Genomic DNA, 23,478 nt, shown 5'->3' on the forward strand with positions numbered 1-23,478 from the left:
CCCCGGAGGCCCTGGCCTCATGCCGCCCAGCCCCGGAGCCATGACCGGCCCGAGGGATGCACCGGTGCCAGCAGGCCTGGCGGCGAGGCAGCCGGGCCACGCCGGGCCAGACAGGAGGAAGGGGCTGGCCTGGCCATCCGGGCCCAGTGTCCAGGTGTCGGTGGCGCCTGCCGGCCTGGGCGGGGCGCTGAGCACAGTCACAATCCAGGCCCAGCAGTGCCTAGAGGGCATGTGGAGTGTCTCGAGGGTCAACAGCTTCCTGCCACCATCGTGCCTGGTGAGTGCCGGCCTCCTGGAGTCCCCAGGCAGGGCCGTGGGCGGCTCCGTGGGACCCCTCCTGGGGAGTCGCGGTCCACATCTCGCCTGCAGCGCAGCTTCTCCTGTGGACGTTGGGGGGTGCTCCCCCATAGTCCCATGGCCCCCGTAAAGTCCACCTGCAAGGTCGCCAGGGGTCAGCGTCCTTCACGTCCCTGGGACGTCGCCAGCTTCCAGTCGATGTGCCCCCCTTGCTTCCTAGACCGCGTGTGGCACTGTGGGCTGACGGGAGGGCCCCTCGGGCTCCTGGGGTGAGACCCCCCTCATCCTTAGGCATTGGGGCGGGGGGACACCTCATGAGGAAGGTCCCCAGCGGTCCCTTCCCCTCCAGGCTCTCCTGCCATGCCAGGCTGCCCCCAGGGCTGTGGCCAGGGTGACGCAGACTTGCGCCACGGACAGGGGACACAGTGTCGGGGTGTCGGGGAGCCTGCCGTGGCCCGTTCTCAGGAGCCACTCTTCTCAGTTGGCTCCTGCCCCAGGCCCTGGCCCGCCCATCAGATTGTCACCACAGCGGTGGGTGTGCCCTCCGTGGAGCCAGGCTCGGGCACCCGTGGGTGCTGTGGGTGTCACGGACCCGGCCGGGTGTCCGGGAGGGCTCTGGGCGAGGGGAGCTAGGGGCCGGCCACTGTTTCATCAGCCTCAGAGCTTTGTTGTGGGGTGTCTCCCAGGTGTCTTTGGTGACCCCAGTTTTCCATCTAGAAGGGGCACCAGGACGGAGGCTCAGGAGAGGGTGTGTTATTGGATCAGGGGGTTCCTGGGACGCTGGAGGGAGTTGGCTGGGGCTGGGGCTGGGGGGCTGAACAGAAGGCACCTGGCTGCTCTGCCTGAGCCCTGCGTGACTTCGGGGGACTTTCTCCTGGGGGTAGTGCCTTCAGCTGTACCCATCGCCTTGGCTGAGGGCAGAATGAGTGCCCAGCGGTGCAAGGGTTCACCAGAACCAAGTGGGAGGGAACCCTCCAGTCAGAGGGAATGGGCTGTGTGGGGGCCAGAGGTGTGAAGCTGGAGGGCTCCCCGAGGTGTGAAGCTGGTGGGCTCCCGGAGGTGTGAAGCTGGAGGCCTTATCAGGAGATAGGGCTGGGGATGAGGGAGGGGAGGAGGGGTGTGGACCAGGCCAGGGTGTGGCCACGCAGGTGCATGCAGATGCATGGAGAACCCCTCCCCCTGCGTGCTGGGGGCACAGAGCGGTCAGTGCGTGCCTGTGGACACTCGCTTGCCGGGTTGTTCAGGTACCAGTGAGCCGGCTGCACAGGCTTGCCCAGCAGGTGTCTCTGGGATAGAGTGGCGGGCAGACATCTCCCGCGGTCTCTGTGCCTGGTGCGGCTGCGGAATACACAGGGAGGGCCCTAGGTGCTGGAGCAAAGTCCCATACCATCTCCGTGGGTGACAGACCCCTGCCCTGCCCCCACTCTGGGCTTGCTGGCCCCTTGAGGTCAGCGAGATGGGCTGGGCATTGCCACTTCCACTGCGGCCTTCGCCCCTGCTGCTGATGCTGGCCCTTGCGAGGACGTCCTGTCCTTGGTGCTCCCTGGCCCTTGGTGGCCTGGGGCTGGGTGCACGGAGGGCTCCGGGAGGAACTCGGGACCTGAGCTTGCCTCCACTTGGGGTGAAGATGCGCCCTGGGCGAGGCCAGGACGGGGGTGCCAGCCCCTGCCGTGCACCCCTCAGTCCTTCTTGGCCCGAGGATGGGGCTGCCTGGCAGAACTGAGGTGGGGAGGCAGCTCAGGAGAGCTGGGCGGCTTCCTGGAGGAGGTGGCATCGTGCTGGGCCCGGAGGGAAGTGCCAGAGATGGTGGGCCCACTGCCCGGTGTGGCGGGGACAGCGGAGGCGCCTGACCTGGGGAGGGAGCCGTGTGCACCGGGTGGGGAGAGGGGCCGGCCCTCGCTCGGAGGCCCCTGGAGGCAGCTGGCGGTAGGAGCAGCTGGGCTGGCACCCCCGGCGTCTGTGCCTGGTGGGCTCACTGTCCTCTGGCCAGGGGACCCTGCTGGTGGCCCGCGCACCATAAAACCGGCCTTTGAGCCTCTCTCCATTTTATGGGCGCGTTGATCTCATTCCGGTGGGCGGGAATGGATTTGTAATTGGACAGCAGTCCTGGCGATCGATAAGGACATTATTAGACGCACAAATAGAATTGAGGACTCAGATGAGGTCACTTCCCTGCCCTGGCATCGGTCCTTGGCCATGGCCCTAGAATGTTAGAATGTCTCGCATTAGGCTCTGGGGTTACAGGCTTCTGCAGGGACGTGCTGTGCCTTGCTGACAGCCCACTGTGGCCCCTGGGTGCAAACGTGGATCTGGCCGGTGGGGACCTGGGTCTGGGCAGCGGGGTGGCTGGGGCTGCAGCTCACCTGTCCTGTGGCATGGAGAGGAGGGAACGAGATGGGCAGGACGAGGCAGGGGATGCTGGAGGATGCTGGCCCAGGCCAGAGGGGTGGTCTTTGGAGGTGGAGGTACGTTCTGGCCCAGAGCATTCTGGGCGCTGTGGCTGGTAGCCCGCCCGGTGGCCTGTGGGGGTCATGCTGTGGGCGTGCCATCTGGAGAGCCCTGTGTGGAGTGGAGCGGCCGTCAGAACCGCAGCCCACTCCCCGGGCTGGGAGCACAGAGCTCCGCCCTTTCCGGGTTGTTCCTCCTCCCGTGTCCAGTGAGGCTTCTGGCTCTGGGGCCACCCAGCAGGTCAGTCCGGCGGCTGCTTTCCGGACTGTGTCAGGAGTCCATCAGAGCCGGACTCTGGCTTGTCGCCCAGCACGGCTGCCCTGACAGTGCTGGACAGTGGCCCTGGGGCCACCCCAGACCCCTGTCCTGGCCTGCTCCGCCGGGACACGGCTGCCAACCACACTCCCAGGACATGTTTGCTCACTTGACAGTCAGGTGGCAGGTGGCAGAGGCTTTGGCCTCCTGACCCCACAGTGGGCTGGCGGTAGCACAGGCTGGGGTGCCAGAAGCGGAACTCGGTGACACGGGGCTGGGTGACACTTGCTGCCTCAGGTCCAGGCCAGCTGGGCGTGTGCAGACCTTTATGAGTCCTGTGGACACAGGCCAGGCCCTACCCAGGGTCCCAGGGCTCACAGACCAGGGAGGACTTGGAGTAGAGGGTTCCCGGCCAGCCACGGAGGCTGGGACAGTGGGGGCCTGGCCTGGATGGGGAGGGTGGAGGGCTTCCTGGAGGAGGTGTTGCATGGTGAATGGTGTTGAATGGTGTTTCCTCCATTCACAGAAGTTTGGGGACACTGCTCCTGCTGCCCCCTATGCCAGCCTGCTTGCCTCCTTGCCCTGTGTGAGCCCTGCCAGGGCCCCTGGCCAGTGCACACCTGTGCTTAGGGACGCGGCTGGATGGTGAGGTGTGGACGGAGCTCTGTTTGGGTTCTGGCCCGTCTCTCGAACCTGACGCATTGGCAGTGCTTCCCTCCGGACCTCAGTTTACCCACCGTGGAGTGGAGGTTGGACAGGATGACCCTCTCCCATGAGGCTGCAGCACAGCTGGCCCTGTGACATGGAGGAGGGACGAGCCACCTGCAGGGGGTAGGACATTCTCAGCCCTCTGGATGACCAGGCGGTTTTGAGGGGCAGGTGGCTCTGCCCCAGTGGGGCCCCGGTGCCTGGCACATACCCGCTGGACAGTGCCACCCACGCCCCTTGCACGGCTGAGTCTGTTTCTGCAAGGTCAGCCCGGCCAGGTCTTCATCCTCTGCCCCCTCTGCTCCCCAGCTCTCGGCACGAAATGGTCCCCAGGGAGGGCTCTGTCCCGAGGCGCTGGTTCACGCTGTCCGTCCCGTGCTAGACGCTGACCCATGCGGAGTCCTCACGGCTCCCTGGGAAATGGGCTAGTGCTGTGTTTCCCAATCTGTGCTCCGCGGAACCCCGGGGCCTGGCCCCGCGTGGCGGCCGCACGAGCCCTCTGCCAGGCGGGCGTCCCCGGGCAGGTGGCCTCATGCGAGGTGGGCGTCCCCGGGCCGGCGGCCTCACACTCTCCTCCCCTCACTTTTGTTTTGTTGCCGCCCTGGTGCCTCCATCACGTTTTGTTGGCGGCCCGCCCGCCGCGCACCCCCGTCCTCCGTCCCCGTGTCGTGGTCCCCCCTCCCGCCGCCCCCTCCCCCGCCCCGGCTTCGTCTGGCAGGAGGCGGCGGCGGCCGTCCCGGTGGTCGGAGCCGTGTCTCCGCAGCTCGTGGGACGGTGGAGCCGAGAGGCGTGCGGGACGCCCGAGACAGGTCAGTGTGGGCGCTCGGCCACGGCAGGCGCGCCGGGTGGACCACGCTGTCGCCGGCTGGAGGCGCAGGTGCTGGCGTGACCGGGGGCGGGGGTGGCTGGGGCCCTGGGCGGTGGCGTGGAGCTGCCAGGGTGCCTCGGTGACAGTGTGAGCTGCCGGCCGGGGGCTGGGTGGAGCCAGTGTGGGCCCCGGCTGCAGGCTGGGCACACGGCGGGTCTCAGCGAGCCCAGCTGTGCCCTGGTGGTGACATCGATGTGACGTAAGTTTAAAGTGAGTTCTTTCCTGCACCACTCTGCCTGACGACGGAGTTCAGAGCATTCGCAGGGAGCACCCGTGTTAGTGACGGGAAAGAGAATTCTCACGCGAGGTAAGGGAGTGACGTGTCGTGTGCGTGTAAGGCGGACGACGGATGTGGCTGGCCCTCATCACCCCTGCCTGCCGGGAGAAGCAGCTTCCGGTTCTCACTGCCCGGGTCTAGGCCTGGCTGACCCTCCTTCCAGAATGTTCCCCATGAGCTGGCACCCACTCTGCTCCCGCAGCCACACTTCCCTCTGGCATGGGGCCCACCCAGCCACGGGCTGGGTCTGCCTGGTCTCTGTGCCCCCCGGGCTGTGTGTACCTGCAGGACAGATCGAATACCTACTGTGTGCCAGGCAAGGCGCCAGCCGGGTGTGGCGGAGGTGGTCCATGCAGGGGCCTCCTGTCCCGGCATGCACTGGGTGCTCACGCAAGCTAGCGAGGGGGGAGAACATGCCGCCGCACCGCTGAGCGTGGCCCTGTCACTCTGGGCGAGAAGCACTGGACAAATGGGGGAAGGGGTCAGGCAGGGGTGGCCAGGGCAGGGAATGGCTCGGAGACGGAGCGGGCTGAGGAGTGCATAGTCTCTGCCCTACAGGCAAAGGCAGGGCAGGTGGCAGGGCCCAGTGTGCTGGCACAGTGCCCGGCAAGGGCCTAGGCCGTTCCAGGTGTGCCCTGCTGTGCTCCAGATCTCACAGCCCTGGGGGCGCAGCTGGTGCCCTGGGGCCAGGTGGGGTGCTTGGCTTCCGTACAGCCTAAGGCTTGGGGCTGTCTGTGCACTTCCCTTGCAGACACGTTTTTTCTGTGTCGCAAGAGGGGTTAGCAAGCCAGTGCCGACCAAGGGCCGGGTGGGCTGAGACCCTTGACCATGTGAGGAGCAGTGCTGCTCTGAGGTGGCAGGACCTCCTTCCAGAACATTCTTCCTGGGGCCTGTGTGGCTTATTCTGCTGGTGTCATCCTGGCCTCTGGCTGTGTCACTTGGGAGACCTCAAGGACACTGGGCCCTCCAGAGCATGGCTGCCACCTCACAGAGGGTGCCACAGCCGTGGTTGTGGGGCCGGGCTGTGGTGCCCGGTGGGGCCAGAGGGCTGGGCACAGGGAAAGGGGCCGTGCCGAGGGCCGGCTGGGGCAAGCCGCCCTCCACTGCCCGCGGCCACAGCCACCCCCTGTGGGGCCGGTGATGCGCGGTGGCTGGGTCACTTGGCCGGCGCCATCCCGGGAGCTCGTAATTACATCTGAGCTTCGTTGGGAGGCTGTCCTCGCCGGGATTTATTTTAGCTAATTAGCGGGAAATGCCGGGGTTGTATTTCAGATGATGGGGACGTTGTATGTTATCACATGTGGGGCAATTAGTATTCGTGACAAATATTTATTGTGGTTTCTTCTCTAATCGGGCCTCTGGGTGCTCCCAGACGGAGGGTGCAGGGCTGAGGGCTGGAGTCCCTGTCCCTCTGTCCTGAGCATGGCGTTCCTGACGGGGGAGGGGCTGGGGACTCAGGCCCAGGGCAGGCGTCTGTGTCCACCACGCCCCCATGGGGCCCTGTGGGCGGGCCGCCCCGTGCCCCAAGCTGTCAGGGTCTGGGGTGCAGGGGCCTGGGGACATGCAGACTCCAGGAGGGCGGGGGGCTGAGGCAGCGGCCGTCTGGTCACGTGCCCCCTCCTTTCCTGCAGGCCGAGGCAGCCGTGGCTGCGGTGGCGGTGGCGGACACAGTCCGAGACAGCGCCCCCGCCGTGGGCCCTGGCGGCACGTCGGAGCTGTGGGGCCGCAGTGGGGCCTGCGCAGCAGCCCCGGGCCCGTCAGCCGCGGCCTCCTTCTTCGTCAGGTACGTCCTCCGGGCCGGGCTGCGAGTCCTGGCCCCCCAGTCTGCGGCCGCCCTGGGGAACCGCGGCCTCACTGCGGAGTCCCGTGGCCAGAGGCCTGTGCTGGCTGCCCCTGCTGGCCTCCCAGGGCACCCAGGTGACGGCGGGGTCTAGAGGGGCCTCTCGTCCCAAGTGTGGGATACAGCCAAGTTCAAATCCAGTCTCTGCCCCTTCCGAGCTGTGCAGCCCTGGGCAAGTCACACAGCCTCTCTGTGCCTTAGTTTGCTCACCTGTCAGGTGACGCGTTCTTCAGAATTTCTGGGAGTGCAGGGAGAGGGGCAGCATGGGTGCGGGCTCTGCTGGGGTGTCCCGGGCCAGCGTGGGCCGGGGCTGCAGGGGGAGGCTGACGGGGGGCCTGAGGCACCTCCCTGTCGTCGGGAGGGTCCAAGGGGGCATTTCCAAGCGGCAGAGGAGTTTAGGGTGAACTAGGGAGGGGTCCTCGAGGGCAGGCTGCACCTGGGCCCCCCGTCTCCTCCCCCTCCTGGTGGCACACTCCACAGCTAGTGTGCCCGTGGCGACTGGGTCCCGCCCACCGTCAGCCAGGAGCCAAGTGGGTCCCTGTTCCAGGCCCGAGCTCTGGTGTTTGGGGGTGACTGGAGCCAGAGTTTGCTGCCCGGGTGCCGGGGATGTCTGGCTGTGGCTTTGCAGGCTGCAGGCTCTGAGGGTGTCAGCTGGTGTTGGGGGTTGGAGTGGGGGGACTCCGTGAGCTGGGGTGTGAAGGCGGGATCAGGGGCGGGGAGCAGTCCCTGCCTCAGCTTCCCCTCCTGCCCCCCCGGCAGGGCCTGGGGTTCTGCAGACTCAAGGCCAGCGTTCGTTCTGGGGATCACAGCACGTGACGGTGGTAATGAGCGGTGGTGGCTGCCCCAGCCACAGGTCACTGTCCCATCAGCATCCTTGCGGCCGCTGATCAGCCTGGCCAGGAATCACGCACGGGCGCAGGATAGGCACCCGGTCGGTGGGTGGGGGGCCGCTCGGTCTGATTGGGGAGTGGCGGGTGGGGTGTGCGATGGGGGTGTTGTCGGGGCGCCTGGCTGGCGAGCATGTCACCGTGTCCCAGCGCAGCAGGCTCACAGCCCCGGGCAGGCATGGAGCCCAGCTGGGACCCTCCGTCTGCGGGGCCCGGGGCAGGGGCGGCGTCTGTCCAGTGGGCTCAGGCCCCGTGTCGGGGCGGGGAGGGACGGACAGCTGCTGAGGGTCCTGCCGGTCAGTCTCCGCCTGGGCTGTGGGCAGCAGCCACTCTCCATTAGGCCGCGGTTTCGGGCGCGTCCAAGCCCGAGACCCTATGATGAAGCCGCCCCAGCGGTTCCGGTCCTGGGGCCACACGGGCTCGTCGGCGTCCCTGTGGCCCCTGCAGCGAGCGTGCCATGCGCCTTTTGTCTGGAGCCTGGCAAGGCTGCCACTGACCTTGGGAAGTTACCATAGAAACAGGCATTTGGGCTGGGGCGGGGGAGCCGTATCTCCCAGGGTCTTGGGGGGCCCTGCAGCTCCCGTGACATCCAGCCTGCGGGACGCCCCAAATCGCAGTGGCCTCTCGAAGCGCTGTGGGCCGAGTTGGGGGTGGTGTCCCGGTGGGGAACGCGCTCCAAGCTCTGCCTGAGACCCTCTGCCTTTTCGGGCTACAGTACCCTTAACCATCGAATGAGATGGGGCGCTCTGGGCTGGACAGCCTCCCTTGATTTTTGGGGTGCCGCGGCTCAGAGGAAGGGGCTTGTCCAGAGTCCCCAGGAGACGTGGAACTGCTGGACCCTGCCCTGGGAGGCTCAGGCACACAGCCGTGCTCTGTGTTCCCACGTCCACCTCCTAGGGACCTGCGGAAGCAAAGCCGACCCCGCCTATGCCCGGGCCCGTAGGAATCTCTGGCTGGTGAGGGGGGCATCTGTGGAGGCAGCGTTGGTGGCCGCGGGGCATCTGAAGGGGCAGGGCAGAGTGCTGCCGCAGGCTGCGTGCCACAGGGCGGGCTCGGAGGGTGGGGCGGGGCTGAGGGTTCGAGATCGCCCTCTGCCCACTGCCTGCGGGCCTGCACTGGCCTCGGGTCCTCACAGGGACCTCCAGCTCCTTGCCTCCGTGCGGGGGGCCGGGTGGGTTGCTTCGGCGACACCTGCACACCCAGGCTCTCATCCACTCCCGTGGGGCGTGGGAGACCCCCCAGCTGGTCTGGGCTGGCCGCTGGTGTGCCGCGGCCAGAGCTGTAGCCAGAGCTCGGCGTGCCACCCCAGCGGAGTTCTGGAGAGGCTGAGCCCTGGGGCCGGCCCTGTAATTATGTTTTCTCCAGAGGCTCTGGTGACCTTGACTCCCCTCCCAGAGCACCCCCTCCCCCCCCACGGCGGTAACACCCCGTCCTTCCTGCCTCCTCCGGATGCCTCCGTTATCACTCTCTGGTGCTCGGCCCTCTGGGCCTTTCCGGGGCTCCCCCCCTCACCCCTGAATCCAGATGCCATGGGAAGAATTGCTGGGAGTCTCCTCAGCAGGTAGGGGGTGGGGGGACTGCCAGCACAGCCCACCGCTCGCATGGGGCCCCTCCCCTGCCCCAGTGCGGCCTCAGTGGGGCCCCCTCCCCGGGTCTGCCTGGAGGACGGCAGGCCTGGCACCTGGCAGGGCTGCCCCTTCCCCACAGCGTGGGGTCGAGGGTGCCTGTGACGTGGAAAATAACAGCCGTGGCGGGGGTCGGGGGTCAGGGGTCGGGTGCTGGCTTGTGGTTCCTGCCCAGTCTAGGGCCCCTGGTCAGGCAGACCCTGGGCCTGGCCCAGGCAGCTGCCCCGGTTGCTGCTGGCCGGGTGGGTGTGTTGGTCCCCGCCTTCCTCAATCACTGGAAGTCTTGGAGCATGGACTGGCCCCACATCGCCTGACGGTCACAGACACTGGGTAATGAAGGGCTCTGGCGTCAAGGCCAACTGCCTGTGAAATTACCTTCTCGTTTGGAAGAGGCAATTTTTTTTGTAAAAAAGCAAAATATTTCTCTTCCTATTTATGCGAGTCAATGACCAGAGCCAGCGAGCCCAGGAGGGGCTGGGGGATCACAGCGAGGGGCTGGGGGACGTTTCAGAGCCAAATGCACACGCACCCCGCTCCCCCAGTCCCTCGCTCGCCCGCTGACCGGCTCTGGGCCTGGCAGACGCCCATCCTCCAGGGCCGCTGCCCAGCGGGGGAGCAGCCTGTGAACCTGTGGGATCTGGGGGCATAGGTCTGAGGAGCCCAGCCCGGGGCATCGGCAGGCTTTCCGGAGGCATCTTCCGAGGATGAGGGGGGCTCAGGCCACTCACACTCGCCCCTGCTCCCCGCATGTCCCTCCCAGCATGCCTCACCGCTGCCGGGCCCACCTTGGCCCCGGACTCCCTAGCCGTGCCGTGGGCACCCGCGGGCCTGGGCGCGGCACCCCACGTCCTGAGTCTCTGTGAGGCCTGGGTCGCACCCTGCTGTCTCCACCCCCGCTGCCCTCGAAGGCAGAACTGGCCTGGCCCCCCGGTTCCCCCGCAAGGCCATGCCAGCCGGGTGCACTAGCCACGTGGCTGTGGTTGGTCCCAGTTTGCTGGGGCCTGGGTTTCATCTAGGGAGGAAGTGGCCGTCTGGGGCCTCGTTAATGCGGTGACATGCCCTTGAGTCATGCTGGTGAGGGCAGGGACTGGGCCAGTGGTACAGGGCAGCTTCCTGGCCCCCAGCCCTCAGGCCTGGCCGCTGATGGGGTGGGGCGGGGCAGGGAGCTGCCCGGGGTAGGTGAGACCGGGGTAGGTGAGACCGTGGGGTGGAGACACCTGGCCGAGAACAGACCCCTGGGGCTGGTGGGCCCTGCCTCTGGCCACAGGGGACTCGGGCATGTCCAGCAGGGAAGGACACCTCCCTGTGTTCCACATTTGGGGCCCTGCAGGTGGCCTGGGTGCAGCTGAGGTCTGTGCTGCCAACCTCTGGTCCCCGAGGGTCACAGGGGCTGCTGGACCCTCTGACCTCACATGTGTCCCACAGGGCCAACCCCGCCCTCTGGTCTTGGTGTGTGCAATCTGGAGGCTCCAGCCCAGGGTCACTCCAGCCTTCCCCGGTGCCCACCAGGGACCCTACTTGGCCTCCATGTCCCCTTAAGGTGTGGGGGTGTGGGTTCAGGATGCTTCACACCGCACAGCCTCGGGGTCCCTGGCTGACCCCGCCCAACTTAGGGACGGCAGGGAGCTGGCTGTGGGGTGGGGGGCATGTCTCTTCGGGGCTGTCTGCTGCCCTGTCGTGTGTCCCTGGGGGCCAAGGCGATGCCCTTCAGCGCAGGCTGGTGCCCGGCGGGTCCTGGGTGCTGCCCTCCCTGAAACCCCAGTGACGGGCACTACTGCCCCATCCCAGACGGGGGTGCGTCCTCGGGGCTCCTCGGCCTTTCCAGGCCGGAGTCGGGTCCAGGCTCTGGCCCCTGCTTCCTGGCCGGCCCTGCTCCATCTCCCCAGTGGCTGCCCAGGGCAGAGCCAAGCAGGCTGCGGCTTCTTCCCATGTGGTTGGTGGGAAGCTGCGGTGTCGCTCGCCATAGTTGGGGGACCCGGACAGGCGGCTGAGCTGGGGACTGGGGGGCATAGGGGAGCCCATGAGCTGAGGCTCTGAGGTCACGGCCCGGACTCTTCTGGCCCCTGCCTGGGCCTCCCTGGCCCCAGCCCGCCCAGCCGCTACCTCCCGTGACTGTCACTGCAGTTGGGGTGCGGCCCTGCCCTGCCCTGCTCAGAGCTCCCTGCCCTGCGGCACCCTGGCCTGCGTGACCCTTGGGCAGAGGGGGACAAACGGGTTGAGGAAGGTAAGTGGGATGACAGGGTCGGGGGGACGGGGGGATGAGGGGCTTTTCTGTGTGGGAGGTTTGGAGGTTTATAAACACGTGGGCTCAGGCAGGAGTTGGCTCAGTGTCTGCTTGTGGCTGAGGGCCCCGTGTGGTCTGGGCCGCTCGTGGGTCTGCTTCCCTGCTCCTGGGACCTCGCCCCAGCCCCGCCCGGCGTCCCCCAGCCACTCCTGCCCCCACTGGCTCTATTGAGGATCTGCCAGGCATCGTAGATTACTTTTATTTTCTGTGATGACACCTTGCAGGAGGAAAGCCATCCCTGGGGTCTCTTAAAAGACAACTCCTGTTAAAGATGAGGGGAGTTAAGCCAATTGCGGCAGTAGATCTGCCGCGCGGGAGGCTGGCGAGCGGCGGGGCTGCCAGGCGGGGCTGCCAGGCGGGGCAGAGCGGGCCGAGGGCCGGGGCTGGGGGAGAAGGCGGTGGGCGGGCACTGTAGGTGCAGAGAGATGGAGCAGGCGGGGTGGCCCGCATGCCTGCCGGGCAGGCTCCACAGCCCCACCCGTGTCACCTGGTGTCACCTGTGCTAAAGGCATGGGGTGGCCCACAGTGTAGGAGAGGGGCTCTGGGGAGTGCTGTGTGTGTCTATGTGTATCTGTGTTTCTCTGTGTGCTGGTGTCTCTGCATGTGAGTCTGTGTTTGTGTTTCTTGTGTGTCTCTGTGCTGCATGGTGTGTGTGTGTGTGTGTGTGGTGTGTGTGTGTGTGTGTGTGTGTGTGTGGGAGGGTCCCCTGGGAGTCCAGGAGAGCCATTCTCAAACGCCCACCAGAGTCCCCTTGAGGGTGGGTTCAGACCCGGGCGTCTGGGCGGTTTTACCCCTGCAAGGTCCCTGGGGAGCTGGGTGGGCGAGTGTAGCCGAGGCAGCAGGGTGACACCCCCAGCGGGTTCTGGGGCCTCGGGTGGACAAGGATGCGCTGGAGCCTGGTGGTCTTGCCAACACCCGTGTCCCCCGTGTCTGGCACTGTGCTCCGAGCCTTGAATGCATTGACTTGTCAGGGTCGCACCCAAGGGCCTCTGGTGGTTACGCAGCGTTAGAGATGGAGAAACTGAGGCACAGGGAGACCCAGTCTGCATGCCTAGGTCACAGCCTGTGAGCGGCTGGCACGCTCTGTCCCCCACAGCAGCTGCTGGGTGGGAGACACGGAGTGGGTGAAGTTTGTGGGAAGAGGACATACTCAGTGCTGGGGACACGCTGAGTCCTGCTGTGCCTGTCACGTGGCCTGGCCTGTGTGGGGCAGACCTCCAGGGACCAGCCCCGCAGCCTACCTTGGCTAGGGAGAAACACGTGGGCCTTGCAGCTGCATGTAGGGTGGCAGGGGTGACAGAGACAGCTCCAAGTGCCGCCCGCCTGTCCTCTCCAGGGCTGCCCAGAAGCTCAGCCTGGCCGCCAAGCGCAAGAAGCCCCACCCGCCACCGGCCCCCGCTGCCCGAGGCACCTCCACCTACCCTACGGACTTCAGTGGGGTCCTGCAGCTGTGGCCGCCCCCTGCGCCCCCCTGCTTGCTCAGGGCCAGCTCCAAAGCCAAGGACAACCCCGGCAGTGTTGGAAAGGTAGGCCAAACCCTGATTTGGGGGCGGCCTCTGTGGGAGGGGTGAGGCCAGGGGCGTGAGGGGAGGCGGATGGCTCCTGCTTCCTTCCCCAGGGCCAGTGGGTGGGCAGCGGCGGTGCAGACTGGGAGACTGGAGCCCACGCCCACCTCGTTGGCTCATGGTGGTGGCAGGGGGCCGGGGAGACTGTGCTGGGGCCAAGGGAAATGGGTGGAGGTCTCAGCACCACGTGACTAGGGGTTGGGGCCCGACCCCAGGAACCCCCTTACTCGCCTCTGCTGGCCTCTCAGGTGGGGCTGGAGTCCGGGCCGATGCCAGCTGCCGCCCACCATGGGAAAGGGCATGCGTGTCGGTTGATTTAGGCTGTCTCCTCGGTTCAGATGGGGAAACTGAGGCCCACGGGGCAGAAAGGCTTTGCCCGGTCACGGGACAGGCTGGCTGGCTCCTGGCCACCCCCGGCTCTGACCCTGGCCTCTGCGCTCCTTCCCTGGAGCTGGTTTGCATCCTGGCAGTCTGGGTTGCTGGGCACTGCGCCTGCGCCCGGTCAGGCCCTGTGCGTGCCTGTGGCCCACGTGTGGCCGTGAGCCCAAGCAGCGAGGCAGGCCCTTTATGCCCATGCAGGCATTACCTCGGTGTCCCCGGGAGCTTGCTGGAGTGGGGACTCAGCCCCGCCCAGGCCAGTGGGAGGACCCTGCACACCGGACAGAGCAAAGTGGCCATGCGGCGGGGGCTCTGACCTTGGCCTGGTCACTCGGCCTGTCTGTAGCGTCGGCTTCGCTGGCGGCCGGCGGGTGGGGTGGGGCGGGGGGGTGTCTCAGGTGCGTATGGTGCTAAGCACTGCGGCACACCCCTCTGTCACCTGGGTGCCAGCAGGCCCCTCCCAGGAAGCCCCAGGCGGTGGCTCCTCCCCTCTCAGGGCCGGCTCTGTCCTTGAGCCCCAGCCCCGGCCACCAGTCTCTCGCCACTTGTCCCAGTGACCCCTCCTGCCTGTTACGTGCACAAATGTCACATAGTCAGAAATGCCTCCTGGAAGGCATTTAATATTGTCACAGAAAAAAGTTAGATTACGTTCCATTCTAGACGCTCGTGTGCTCTTAGGGTAATTCATCATTTCTTGGGGTTAAACAAGGTCCTCGTGGTGGGCGCCCCTCCCCCTCATCCAGGAGTGTGTTTTCTCCTACGCGGCAGCCATTCTGCAGGGTGCTGTAATATCTGCCCGTTTAGGGGAGAGACTGCTGCTCATCCTTTGGGGGGCAGTGACAGGATTCTCGCAGACCATGGCCCCTGTGTTTGCAGGGCCCGCGTGTGCCAGGCCGGACAGCTGATGTCCCCTAGTGGGCCTGCTCTGTCCCCTCCTCGCTAGGAATCCTCGCCGGTCTACGGGACCCATTTGGCTCCTGGTGTGGCCAGACGTGACCGGCAAATGGCCACCTCGTGTGCCGGGCAGCGGTGTCGGGAAGGAAATAGTTTAGTCCGTGTTGTCAGGGAATGAAAGGGTGGCTCCCCGGTGGAGCCGGGCAGAGGCGCGGCACAGTCTGAGGATGCTCTGCGCCCGCAGACGACCTCTGATCCGTGAAGATCTGCGGGTCAGCCGCCTGGCCTTCGTGGGGGTGGCGCCTCCCGCAAGCTGCCCACAGCAAACCGATTTTGCCGGCGTTATGTATCCGTCACTTACAATTACATCTGTGAAAAATCTTGGCTCTGAGATGAGTCTGGTAATTTGATTTACACTGCAGTGGGGACTCGGGGGTTCACCCGAGGCGGGCAGGCAGAGGTGTCCTCCCGCAGAACCCGAATCTGCGCCTGCTCCCTGGGAGAGGAGGCAATTCGGGTGGCCCCCTCCCCCCACCTGCCCCGAGGCCCCTAGGGCTGCACACGGGAGGCGCCGTCCAGGGGGTTTGTTTGGTGCAGGTTTGGGGGCGTTTTGGTTCCCGGGGTCCCCTTCCTGCTGAGCCTGCTGTCACCTCCTGGGTATGGGCGGGGCTCACTTGCCTCCAGGAAGCTGGGTCTCCTGCGTGGGTGGGACACATTTTTGTGTCTGGTTTTGTACTTCGGGGACACACAGGCAGAGGCTACCAGGTCACCTGCCAACTGAGCTGAGACCTCTTGCCCTGCTGTCCCCTCCCCGCCGGCCCCCATCCCGGCTCAGCCTCCCCTGGCGCTGGGCTTTCGGGCCGTCTCCTCCTCCCCTGGCCCGTCGTCCGGGTAGGGCTCCTGCTTTCTGCACGCCGGAACCCCGCCAGCACGTGGGGTTTACACAGCAGCACCAGCCTGTCCCTCTCCTTGGGCCTGTCCCCACTTCGGGGCACCTGTTTGCACACGCCCCCTCAGTCTCCCTTCTGGCCCAGGGCTGGGAGCTGGGAGGGGGCCTCTGGAGGAGGTGAGGCTGCACTGGGAGCTGGGGGGGCAGGGCTGTGGGGTCCCCTACTCTCTTAGCCAGGAGTGAATTGCATTGCAGGGGCCTCAGCGCCCCTCTGCCATTGTGGTCCGGGCCCCGGGCCACGTCGGCGCCCAGAGCTGCACCTACAGCCCCCTGAGCTGGCCCCCGGGGGCTGGGCAGCTGGCTCTGAGCCCCGCTCCCTGCTGGGAGGGGCAGCAGGGCCGGGTCCTCGGCCCCTCTGCTGGCCTCTCTCCTTTCCGCCCTTCGCCCTTGGATTAGGGGTTTGGGATTTTGAGAGTCGGCTCTCAGGCCGTGTGACTCTCTGAGCAGGTGTCGACCTCCTCAAGCCTGGGGATGGGAAGCTGGCAGAGCTGTGGGTGCTCGTGGGGGTGATTTGCTCTCACACCTTCTGTGCCTCTGGGGTCAGCTCCCTGGACACCCAGCTCTGCGCCCGGGTTGAGGAGCACTCTGCGCCCCGCCCTGTCTGTCCTCTGTCCTGTGGCCCTGTCCCGTCCGGTGCTAACTTGCTTTCCTCCAGCCGGCTGCTTTCTGCCTGTCTCGCTGACCTCATATGGGACCCACTGTGGCCTGGAGCAGGGGTGGGGGCGCTGGCATTCCTGCGGTGGGGATCCCGGAGCTGGGGCCTGGCCTGCCGTCCTGACTCGCGCGGGGCTCCCCCTGCCCTGTAATTAGCGGCTGGCTGGGCTGGCGGGTGGCTGCGCTCAGATGCCCGCTTCTGCTGGCCTCGTAGGTGAAGGTCGTGCTGCGGGTCTGGCCCTCTCGGGGGGCCCAGCGCTCTGCCGAGTCCGCGTCTTTCCTGAAGGTGGAGCCGCGGAAGAAGCAGGTGACCCTGTATGACCTGGCCGCCGGGGCCCCCGGCAGCGCGGGTCCCCACCGCACCGCCACGGCCTTGCTGCCCAAGATGTTCGCCTTCGATGCCGTCTACCCCCAGGACTCGGAGCAGGTGAGGGGACGGGGCCGCCAGCCCGGGGCCACGGGGTCCGCCCCGTGCCAGGGCGGAGGGGGGCGCCCGCAAGGTCCAGCAGCCTGGCCAGTGGCGGTGCTTTTTCTTCCCGGCGGGGAGTCCCTGGGAGGACCCCGTGTCTGCGGGAGCCCCCCGGCCAGCCGCGGGCCTCACCCTGGGTTTGGGTGGCTCCGGGAGCGCTGTGTGTGTCCTGCGCGTGCCGGGCCCACGCGCGGCTGCGTCCGTGACGGCAGCGTGACTGGTGCGCGTGCCTGTGTCGTCCCTGTGGCTGGCTGGCTCGCGCCGTGTGTTCCGTGTGTCCCTGTGTCCTGTCTGCGTGTCCTGTGAGCACGGAGACAACCCCACACCCTGGTCCTCTGCGTGCCACGCCCCCTGGACCCTGGGGCCTGCCTGACTCTGCCTCTCCCCCAGGCGGAGGTCTGCTCAGGGACAGTGGCCGATGTGCTCCAGTCAGTGGTCAGTGGGGCCGACGGCTGCATCTTTTCCTTCGGCCATACGAGCCTTGGTACGAGCCCCCCATCACCCACTCTGCGGTCTGTGGGGGGTCGGGGTGCATTTTATCTGAGCAGTGGGTGGGCACGTGGGGTGCGGGGCTCATGGAGAGGAAGCCAGAACCCCCGGCCTGGAAGGCAGGGGGCCCTGGAGTAGGCCAGAGGAGGCCTTGGGGTCTCAGTGGCCCCGGACGGGTCCTGGGGGTCACTGACCGGCGAGCGTGGGGGTGCTGACCGTCGGCGTGGCCCGCAGGCACGTCCTACACCATGATCGGGAGGGACAGCTCGCCCCGGAGCCTGGGCGTCGTGCCCTGCGCCATCTCCTGGCTCTTCAGGCTCATCGAGGCGCGCAGGGAGAGGACAGGCGCCCGCTTCTCCGTCCGCGTGTCTGCCGTGGAGGTGTGCGGCCGGGGCCAGAGCCTGCGGGACCTGCTGGCCGACGTGGCCTCCGGCAGCCTCCAGGACGCCCAGTCCCCGGGCGTGTACCTGCGGGAGGACCCCGTCTGTGGGGCGCAGGTACCCCTGTACTGCCGCCATCACGCGGGGAGCGGGGGCCGCCGACCTCGGGGCTGCGAGGGCAGCCTGGGGCGGCCGGGCGGGGCCTGTGGCTGCGCCTGAGCCACTGAGGCCCTGTCCCCTCCGCCCGGCCAGCTGCAGAACCTGAGTGAGCTGCGGGCGCCCACGGCGGAGAAGGCGGCCTTCTTCCTGGACGCGGCCCTGGCCGCCCGCAGCGGCAGCCGGGCGGGCTGTGGTGAGGATGCCCGGCACAGCTCGCACATGCTCTTCACGCTGCACGTCTACCAGTACCGCATGGAGAAGGCCGGCAAGGGGGCGAGTAGGTGTCCCGGTGGCCCGGCGCCCCGGCAGGCTGAGGGTGGGGGTCAGGCCCGCTCCCTCACGCCCACCTCTGTGGTTTCAGTGTCTGGAGGCCGCAGCCGCCTGCACCTTATCGACCTGGGCAGCTGTGAGGGGGCGCCCGGCAGGGGCGGGGAGGCCCCCGGGGGCCCTCTGTGCCTGTCCCTGTCAGCCCTGGGCAGTGTCATCTTGGCCCTGGTCAGTGGAGCCAAGCACGTGCCCTACAGGTGAGTGGAGGGCTCCTTGGTGGGCGTGGCCGGGTGTTCCCGGGCACCAGCCGAGAGAGGGTCAGTCCCGGCCAGCGTGTCCACCCCGAGCTCACTAGCTCTGTTTCTCCAGCGCCTCATGGGGCCTCGCTGCACGAGGCCTGGGGGTGGACCCGGTGCCCCGCGGGCGGGGACAGGTGGATGGCAGGCCCGGCACCGGTCCTGGTGTGGCGAGAGGCCTGCCTCCCTCCCGCCACCCCAAAGGCCTCCGTGCCCGGCCTCCCGCCACGGCCTGCCCTCCCCGGGCGCCCAGCGTCTGAGCCCCACTTCGCTCCAGGGAGCACAGGCTCACCATGCTGCTGCGGGAGTCCCTGGCCACCACGCACTGCCACACCACCATGATTGCCCACATCTCAGACGAGCCGGCCCGCCACGCCGAGACGCTCAGCACCGCCCAGCTGGCCGCCCGCATCCACCGCCTGCGCAGGAAGAAGGTCAAGGTTGGCTCTACCTCACGCCCGCCCCTCCCACCCCGAGGGTCCCCGAGGCCTTGTAACCTCCAAGGGCCAATGCCCTGCGTGGTGGGGGAGCCAGGCGCCCAGCCCTGCTCACACTCCCTGTGGGCCCTGGGGTCACGGGGCTGCACCCAGCTGGCCCTGCCCAGGGGAGGCCCAGAGCCGCACCCGAGGTGGCCCGGACGCCTGAGCGGAGCGGAGCTGCTCGCGTGGGGGCCTTGGCGGTTTCCTGGCCCTGTGCGCCTGGCTGGGGGATGCGCGGGCGGGGAGGGCAGCCTGGCGGGATCGCACGTCCTGTGCCCCTCAGGCCTGGTCCCCCAGCGCCCAGCGGCAAGGCACTCCCTGGGTGGTGTTGGGGGACCTGGACTTGGATCCTGGACTGGCAGAGGAGCACCGTTCTCGCCCCCTGTGGCTCGGTTCTCGCTGTTCTTCGGGAAGTCTCAGGCTTCCACGATGCCGCGCCTGGTGGGACGCGGCTGGTGCCCGGGGTGGTGGGGAGGGGCCGGCGGGGGAGGCGGGCAGGGCCGTCGCTCACCACACGGCCTGCTCTGCCCCCAGTATGCGTCCAGCTCCTCCGGTGGGGACAGCTCCTGCGAGGAAGGTCACGTCCGTCGTCCCCTGCGACCCTTCCACCCGCGCCCCGGGGCCCCAGACCCCGACCGCCTGGCCTCCGGCTCACCCGGAGACCCCGACTACTCGTCTGGCAGTGAGCAGTCCTGTGACACGGTCATCTACGTGGGGCCGGGCGGGGCGGCGCTGTCGGACCGGGAGCTCACGGACGGCGAGGGCCCACCCGACTTCGTGCCCATCATCCCAGCGCTGAGCCGCCGCCCACCCTCCCGGGGCCCCCGTGACGCTGACCACTTCCGCTGCAGCACCTTCGCGGAGCTGCAGGAGCGGCTGGAGTGCATTGATGGCCGTGAGGGCCCCGCGGGAGCCCCAGACAGCAGGAAGACCTCGCTGCCCGACGCCCCAGCCCCCAGGACAGCCGCGGGTGCCCCGCTGGCTGCTAGCACAGCTCACGGGAGCCCCAGTCCAGACAGCCACCGGGGAGCCCTGGAGCCCTCCAAGGCAAACAGTGAGCAGACAGAGGCCAACAGCGCTGGGCCTGAGCCATCTGTGCCAGACAAGGCCACGGGGGCTGGAGGCAGGAGGCCGCTGCCCAGCCCAGCCCCGCCGCCTGGGCAGCCCGAAGCTGGCAGAGCCCCAGCTGAGCCCAGGGGAGGGGGCGCCGACGGACTGGTCCGGACGCCCCCGGTGGGCATGAGCGGGCAGGGGGTCCAGCCCCGCCCGCCCGCCCGTGGCCCTCTGGAGCGGGGCCTGCTGACCACCACCGTGACCCTGCAGCAGCCGGTGGAGCTCAACGGGGAGGACGAGCTGGTGTTCACGGTGGTGGAGGAGCTGTCCCTGGGGGCACTCGCTGGCCCCGGGCGCCCCGCCAGCCTGGCCAGCTTCGGCAGCGACTGCTCCCTGCAGGCCCTGGCCTCGGGCTCGAGGCCGGTGAGCATCATCAGCAGCGTCACCGACGAGTTGGACGCGTGTGCTGCGCAGGCCCCCCGCGGCAGTCCCAGCTCCTCCATCAGCTCCTGGCTCAGCGAGGTCAGCGTCTGCACGGCCGACGGCCTCGGCCCCACACCCTCCGGGGCCAGCCTGGACCCTTCCAGCCCCGACTGCCCGGCCGGGCCCACGCCTCTGGGCCCCCCTATCCTCGACCACTCCCCAGAGCACCACGGCTTCGGGTCGTCAGAGCAGGATGCGCAGGACAGTCCCGTCCCCGTGGCTGTGGCAGCCCCCACCCGGCCTGGCAGGGAGCCCCGCGCCGCATCTCCGCGGGGGGGAGCCGCAGCCCAGACCATCCACTCCAGCCTTCCCCGCAGACCCAGGACTACCTCGGCGGCCGGTCGAGCGGCCTGCCCTTGTCTGGCCCTGAGCCCGCCTGGCCCCAGGGGCCTATTCGAGGACCCCTGGCTGCTCCGGGGAGACGCGTGTGGCCCATTCCAGGGGGCTTCTGCTGCCAGGGTGCCCAGCCCAGCCCCGGTGCCAGCTTGTGGCCGGAGGGTGGTGGATGGCTGCGAGGTAGTGGCCAGGGCAGCCCCCAGGCCAGAGGCTGTGGCTCAGATCCCATTGCTCCGGAGGGGGGCTACCACGCTGGGTGTGACCACGCCTGCCACGTCCTGCGGGGACACTGCGGCTGACGCGGTGGCCTGCCCAGGCAGCTCGAAGACCACCAGCAAGAAGAGTGTGGCTCCCAAGGGGGGCCTCTTCTCCAGGCCCGCCGGGGCATGCCCCCCGGCCCCTCCGGTGCGTAGGTCCAGCCTGGAGCACAGGACCAGCCCGGCTCCGGTGCCTCTGCCGACTGGGGCTGCTGCTCTCCGGGGGGACGAGGAGGCCAGGCCCAGTAGCCGGGCTGACCACTCCGTGTCCAGGGCCACGTCCAGCCTGAAGGCCCGGGCTGGCAAGGCAGAGGCCACATACCGGCCTGCCCCCCACGGGTCTCTGGAGCGGTGTGAGGGCCTGGCGCACAGCAGTGCTAAGGCCAAGGAGGTGGCCGGGAAGCCAGCCCGGGCCGTGCCCAGGTTGGGGGTGCCGCCCACCGGCCCCGCGCCTGCCTGTAGGGGCAGCCCGGCCAAGGGTGTGGGGGCCCCCAAGCCTCCAGCTGGTGGGGGCAAGGGCCGCAGCCTGGCCACGGGCGGGTCAAGGGCTCTGGGTGCTTCGGTGAAGCCGCTGGCCCCCGTGGCAGGCAGGACCCCGGCTGGCCCTGGGACAGGTCCCAGGCCAGCCCCACGGGCGACCCCCGGGGTGGCGGCCAAGGCCAGCCGGGGCACCATCATGGGCACCAAGCAGGCCCTCAGGGCCGCCCACAGCCGCGTCAACGAGCTGGCGGCCAGCGGGGCCTGCGGCAGGGACGTCCCCTCCTGGGGCTCGGCCGACTCGGACAGTGGCGCGCACGTGGGCGGGGAGCGGCCGGCCGCGGGCCCCACACTGCCCTCGCCCTACAGCAAGGTGACGGCCCCACGGCGGCCGCAGCGCTGCAGCAGCGGCCACGGCAGCGACAACAGCAGCGTGCTGAGCGGCGAGCTGCCGCCCGCCATGGGCCGCACGGCGCTGTTCTACCACAGCGGCGGCAGCAGCGGCTACGAGAGCATGATGCGCGACAGCGAGGCCACCGGCAGCGCGTCCTCCGCCCCCGACTCCATGAGCGACGGCGGGGCCGCCTCCCCGGGCTCCCGCGCCCGCAGCCTCAAGTCCCCCAAGAAGAGGGCCACAGGTGGGCGCGGCGCCCCCGCCCCCGGGCACAGCCCTCTGCAGCCTTCGGGCCGTCGGCCCCGGCCAGGCGTGTACCGCCCTTGACAGGGTGACAGGCGAGCCTGGCTTTTCAGCGCAAGGGTGTGCGCAGCCCTCGCCAGTTTATAAACATGCCTGGTGTGTGTCCTCCGCTGCAGAGGCCGGTCCCCACGTCTGTCAGGGCAGGCCCACACAGGCCACCCTGATGGGTGTGGGCAGCCAGGAGAGGACCTGAGTTCGGGGATCCAGCCTGGTCCCCCGGTTACTGCCCAGCTGCTCCGGCCTCCGTCCCCTGCACCTTCCACCTCTGCAGTCCTGGGTGGGGTGGCCCGTCCCTCATGCGATGTGTGGTTGGGATTCGGCCATTGGCTGACGTGGGGCAGGGCGGGCACACTTGGGGGGCCAAGCAGGGGTGGGGGAGTGGGAAGCCTGCGTGGGGGCTGGGAAGACGTCTGTCCCAGGGGTGGCAGGAGCAGGGGACGGTTTTCAGTCAGGGCTCGGCCACCCGTCAGGGCCTAGGGGACTGAGGTCAGCTGAGCCGGGGGGCAGGGCTGGCCGGAGCTGGGCGGAGGGTTTCTGGTGTGGGGCCCCGTGCCCTCCCCACAGGACCCTGGGCCAGGGACCACGGTGGGCCCTGCGCTCTGCTCACGTGGCACCCCTCCGTCTAGGTCTGCAGCGGAGACGGCTGATCCCCGCCCCACTGCCGGATGCCGTGGCCCTGGGCCACAAGCCCGGCCTCCCCGGGCAGTGGGTGGACCTGCCCCCGCCCCTGGCTGGCTCCCGGAAGGAGCCCTTTGAGATCAAGGTGTACGAGATCGATGACGTGCAGCGCCTGCAGAGGCACCGCCCGCCCCTGAGGGAGGACCCGGCTGAGGTCAGGGGCAGGCAGGGGACAGGAGGCCCTGGCATAGCGGGTGGGCCCCCGAGGGTGTGGCCGGGCAGTGCGCCGACCTCGCCTCTCCCTCTTGTCCACAGCTCCCCCAGGATGTGGAGAAGGTAAGAGCTGGCCCTGAGCCCTTGGTGGCCCCCAGGTCCCCTTGGGCTGAGAGCGGGTGGCTGGAAGAGTTCTGAGGTCACCACTGTTGCTCCCTGGAGTCCCACAGCCCTGAGCCCCACCCGTGGGGAGCCCTGGGGAGTGGGACGCCCCCCGTGCCCGAGCCCACCCCGCTGTCCCCTGCCGCCAGGGCCTGGCGTGCGTCAGCATGAAGCCGCGGCTGGCGGAGCGCAGGCAGCAGAGGCTGCGGGACCTGCAGGCTCAGCGCGAGCTGCTGTGCGCGGAGCTGGCCGAGACGCAGGGCCGGCTGATGGTGCGGCCTGGCCGCTGGCTGGAGCAGTGTGAGTCCCCTCCCCCAGGACAAGCATGGAGACCCCTCCCCACCAGCCTCCTTCCTCCCGGAGCCCCAGCGCCCCCGGTGACCTGTGACAGGGCTTCCCCTCGCCCCCGCCTGGGCGGGACCTGGACGCAGACGTGTCCTTGGCCTGGCTGTACCCCGGGCCTCAGCAGCTGTCCGCTGTCCCTCCGCAGTCGAGGTGGACCCCGAGCTGGAGCCCGAGTCGGCCGAGTACCTGGTGGCCCTCGAGCGTGCCACGGCCGCCCTGGAGCAGCACGTGAACCTGTGCAAGGCCCACGTCATGATGGTCACCTGCTTCGACATCGCCGTCACCACGCCCGCCACCACCCCAGGGCCGCAGGAGGTGGACGTCTGAGGCTGGGCACCAGGACTCGGGGCAGGGGACGTGCGGGGCACG

The 23,478-nt window shown here is 68.5% G+C and overlaps 1 protein-coding gene across 1 annotated transcript in view; it reads left to right on the forward strand.

Annotated features, from left to right (window-relative positions):
- KIF26A (kinesin family member 26A) overlaps positions 1–23,472 on the forward strand; it is a 34,325-nt gene extending 10,853 nt beyond the window's left edge. Inside the window, exons 6-19 of the mRNA XM_039876609.1 lie at positions 6–277; positions 6,485–6,636; positions 12,826–13,015; positions 16,144–16,356; positions 16,789–16,882; positions 17,122–17,384; positions 17,520–17,703; positions 17,788–17,950; positions 18,267–18,429; positions 19,003–21,712; positions 22,398–22,603; positions 22,705–22,725; positions 22,914–23,064; positions 23,255–23,472. Of these exons, the coding sequence (XP_039732543.1) occupies positions 6–277; positions 6,485–6,636; positions 12,826–13,015; positions 16,144–16,356; positions 16,789–16,882; positions 17,122–17,384; positions 17,520–17,703; positions 17,788–17,950; positions 18,267–18,429; positions 19,003–21,712; positions 22,398–22,603; positions 22,705–22,725; positions 22,914–23,064; positions 23,255–23,436 (4,964 nt within the window). The 3' untranslated portion in view covers positions 23,437–23,472. The remainder of the gene's footprint in view (positions 1–5; positions 278–6,484; positions 6,637–12,825; positions 13,016–16,143; positions 16,357–16,788; positions 16,883–17,121; positions 17,385–17,519; positions 17,704–17,787; positions 17,951–18,266; positions 18,430–19,002; positions 21,713–22,397; positions 22,604–22,704; positions 22,726–22,913; positions 23,065–23,254) is intronic.
- The last annotated feature ends 6 nt before the right edge of the window (positions 23,473–23,478 follow it).

The sequence above is a fragment of the Pteropus medius genome, unplaced genomic scaffold (genome assembly GCF_902729225.1).
Source record: "Pteropus medius unplaced genomic scaffold, Ma_sr-lr_union100, whole genome shotgun sequence".
Taxonomy (NCBI): domain Eukaryota; kingdom Metazoa; phylum Chordata; class Mammalia; order Chiroptera; family Pteropodidae; genus Pteropus; species Pteropus medius.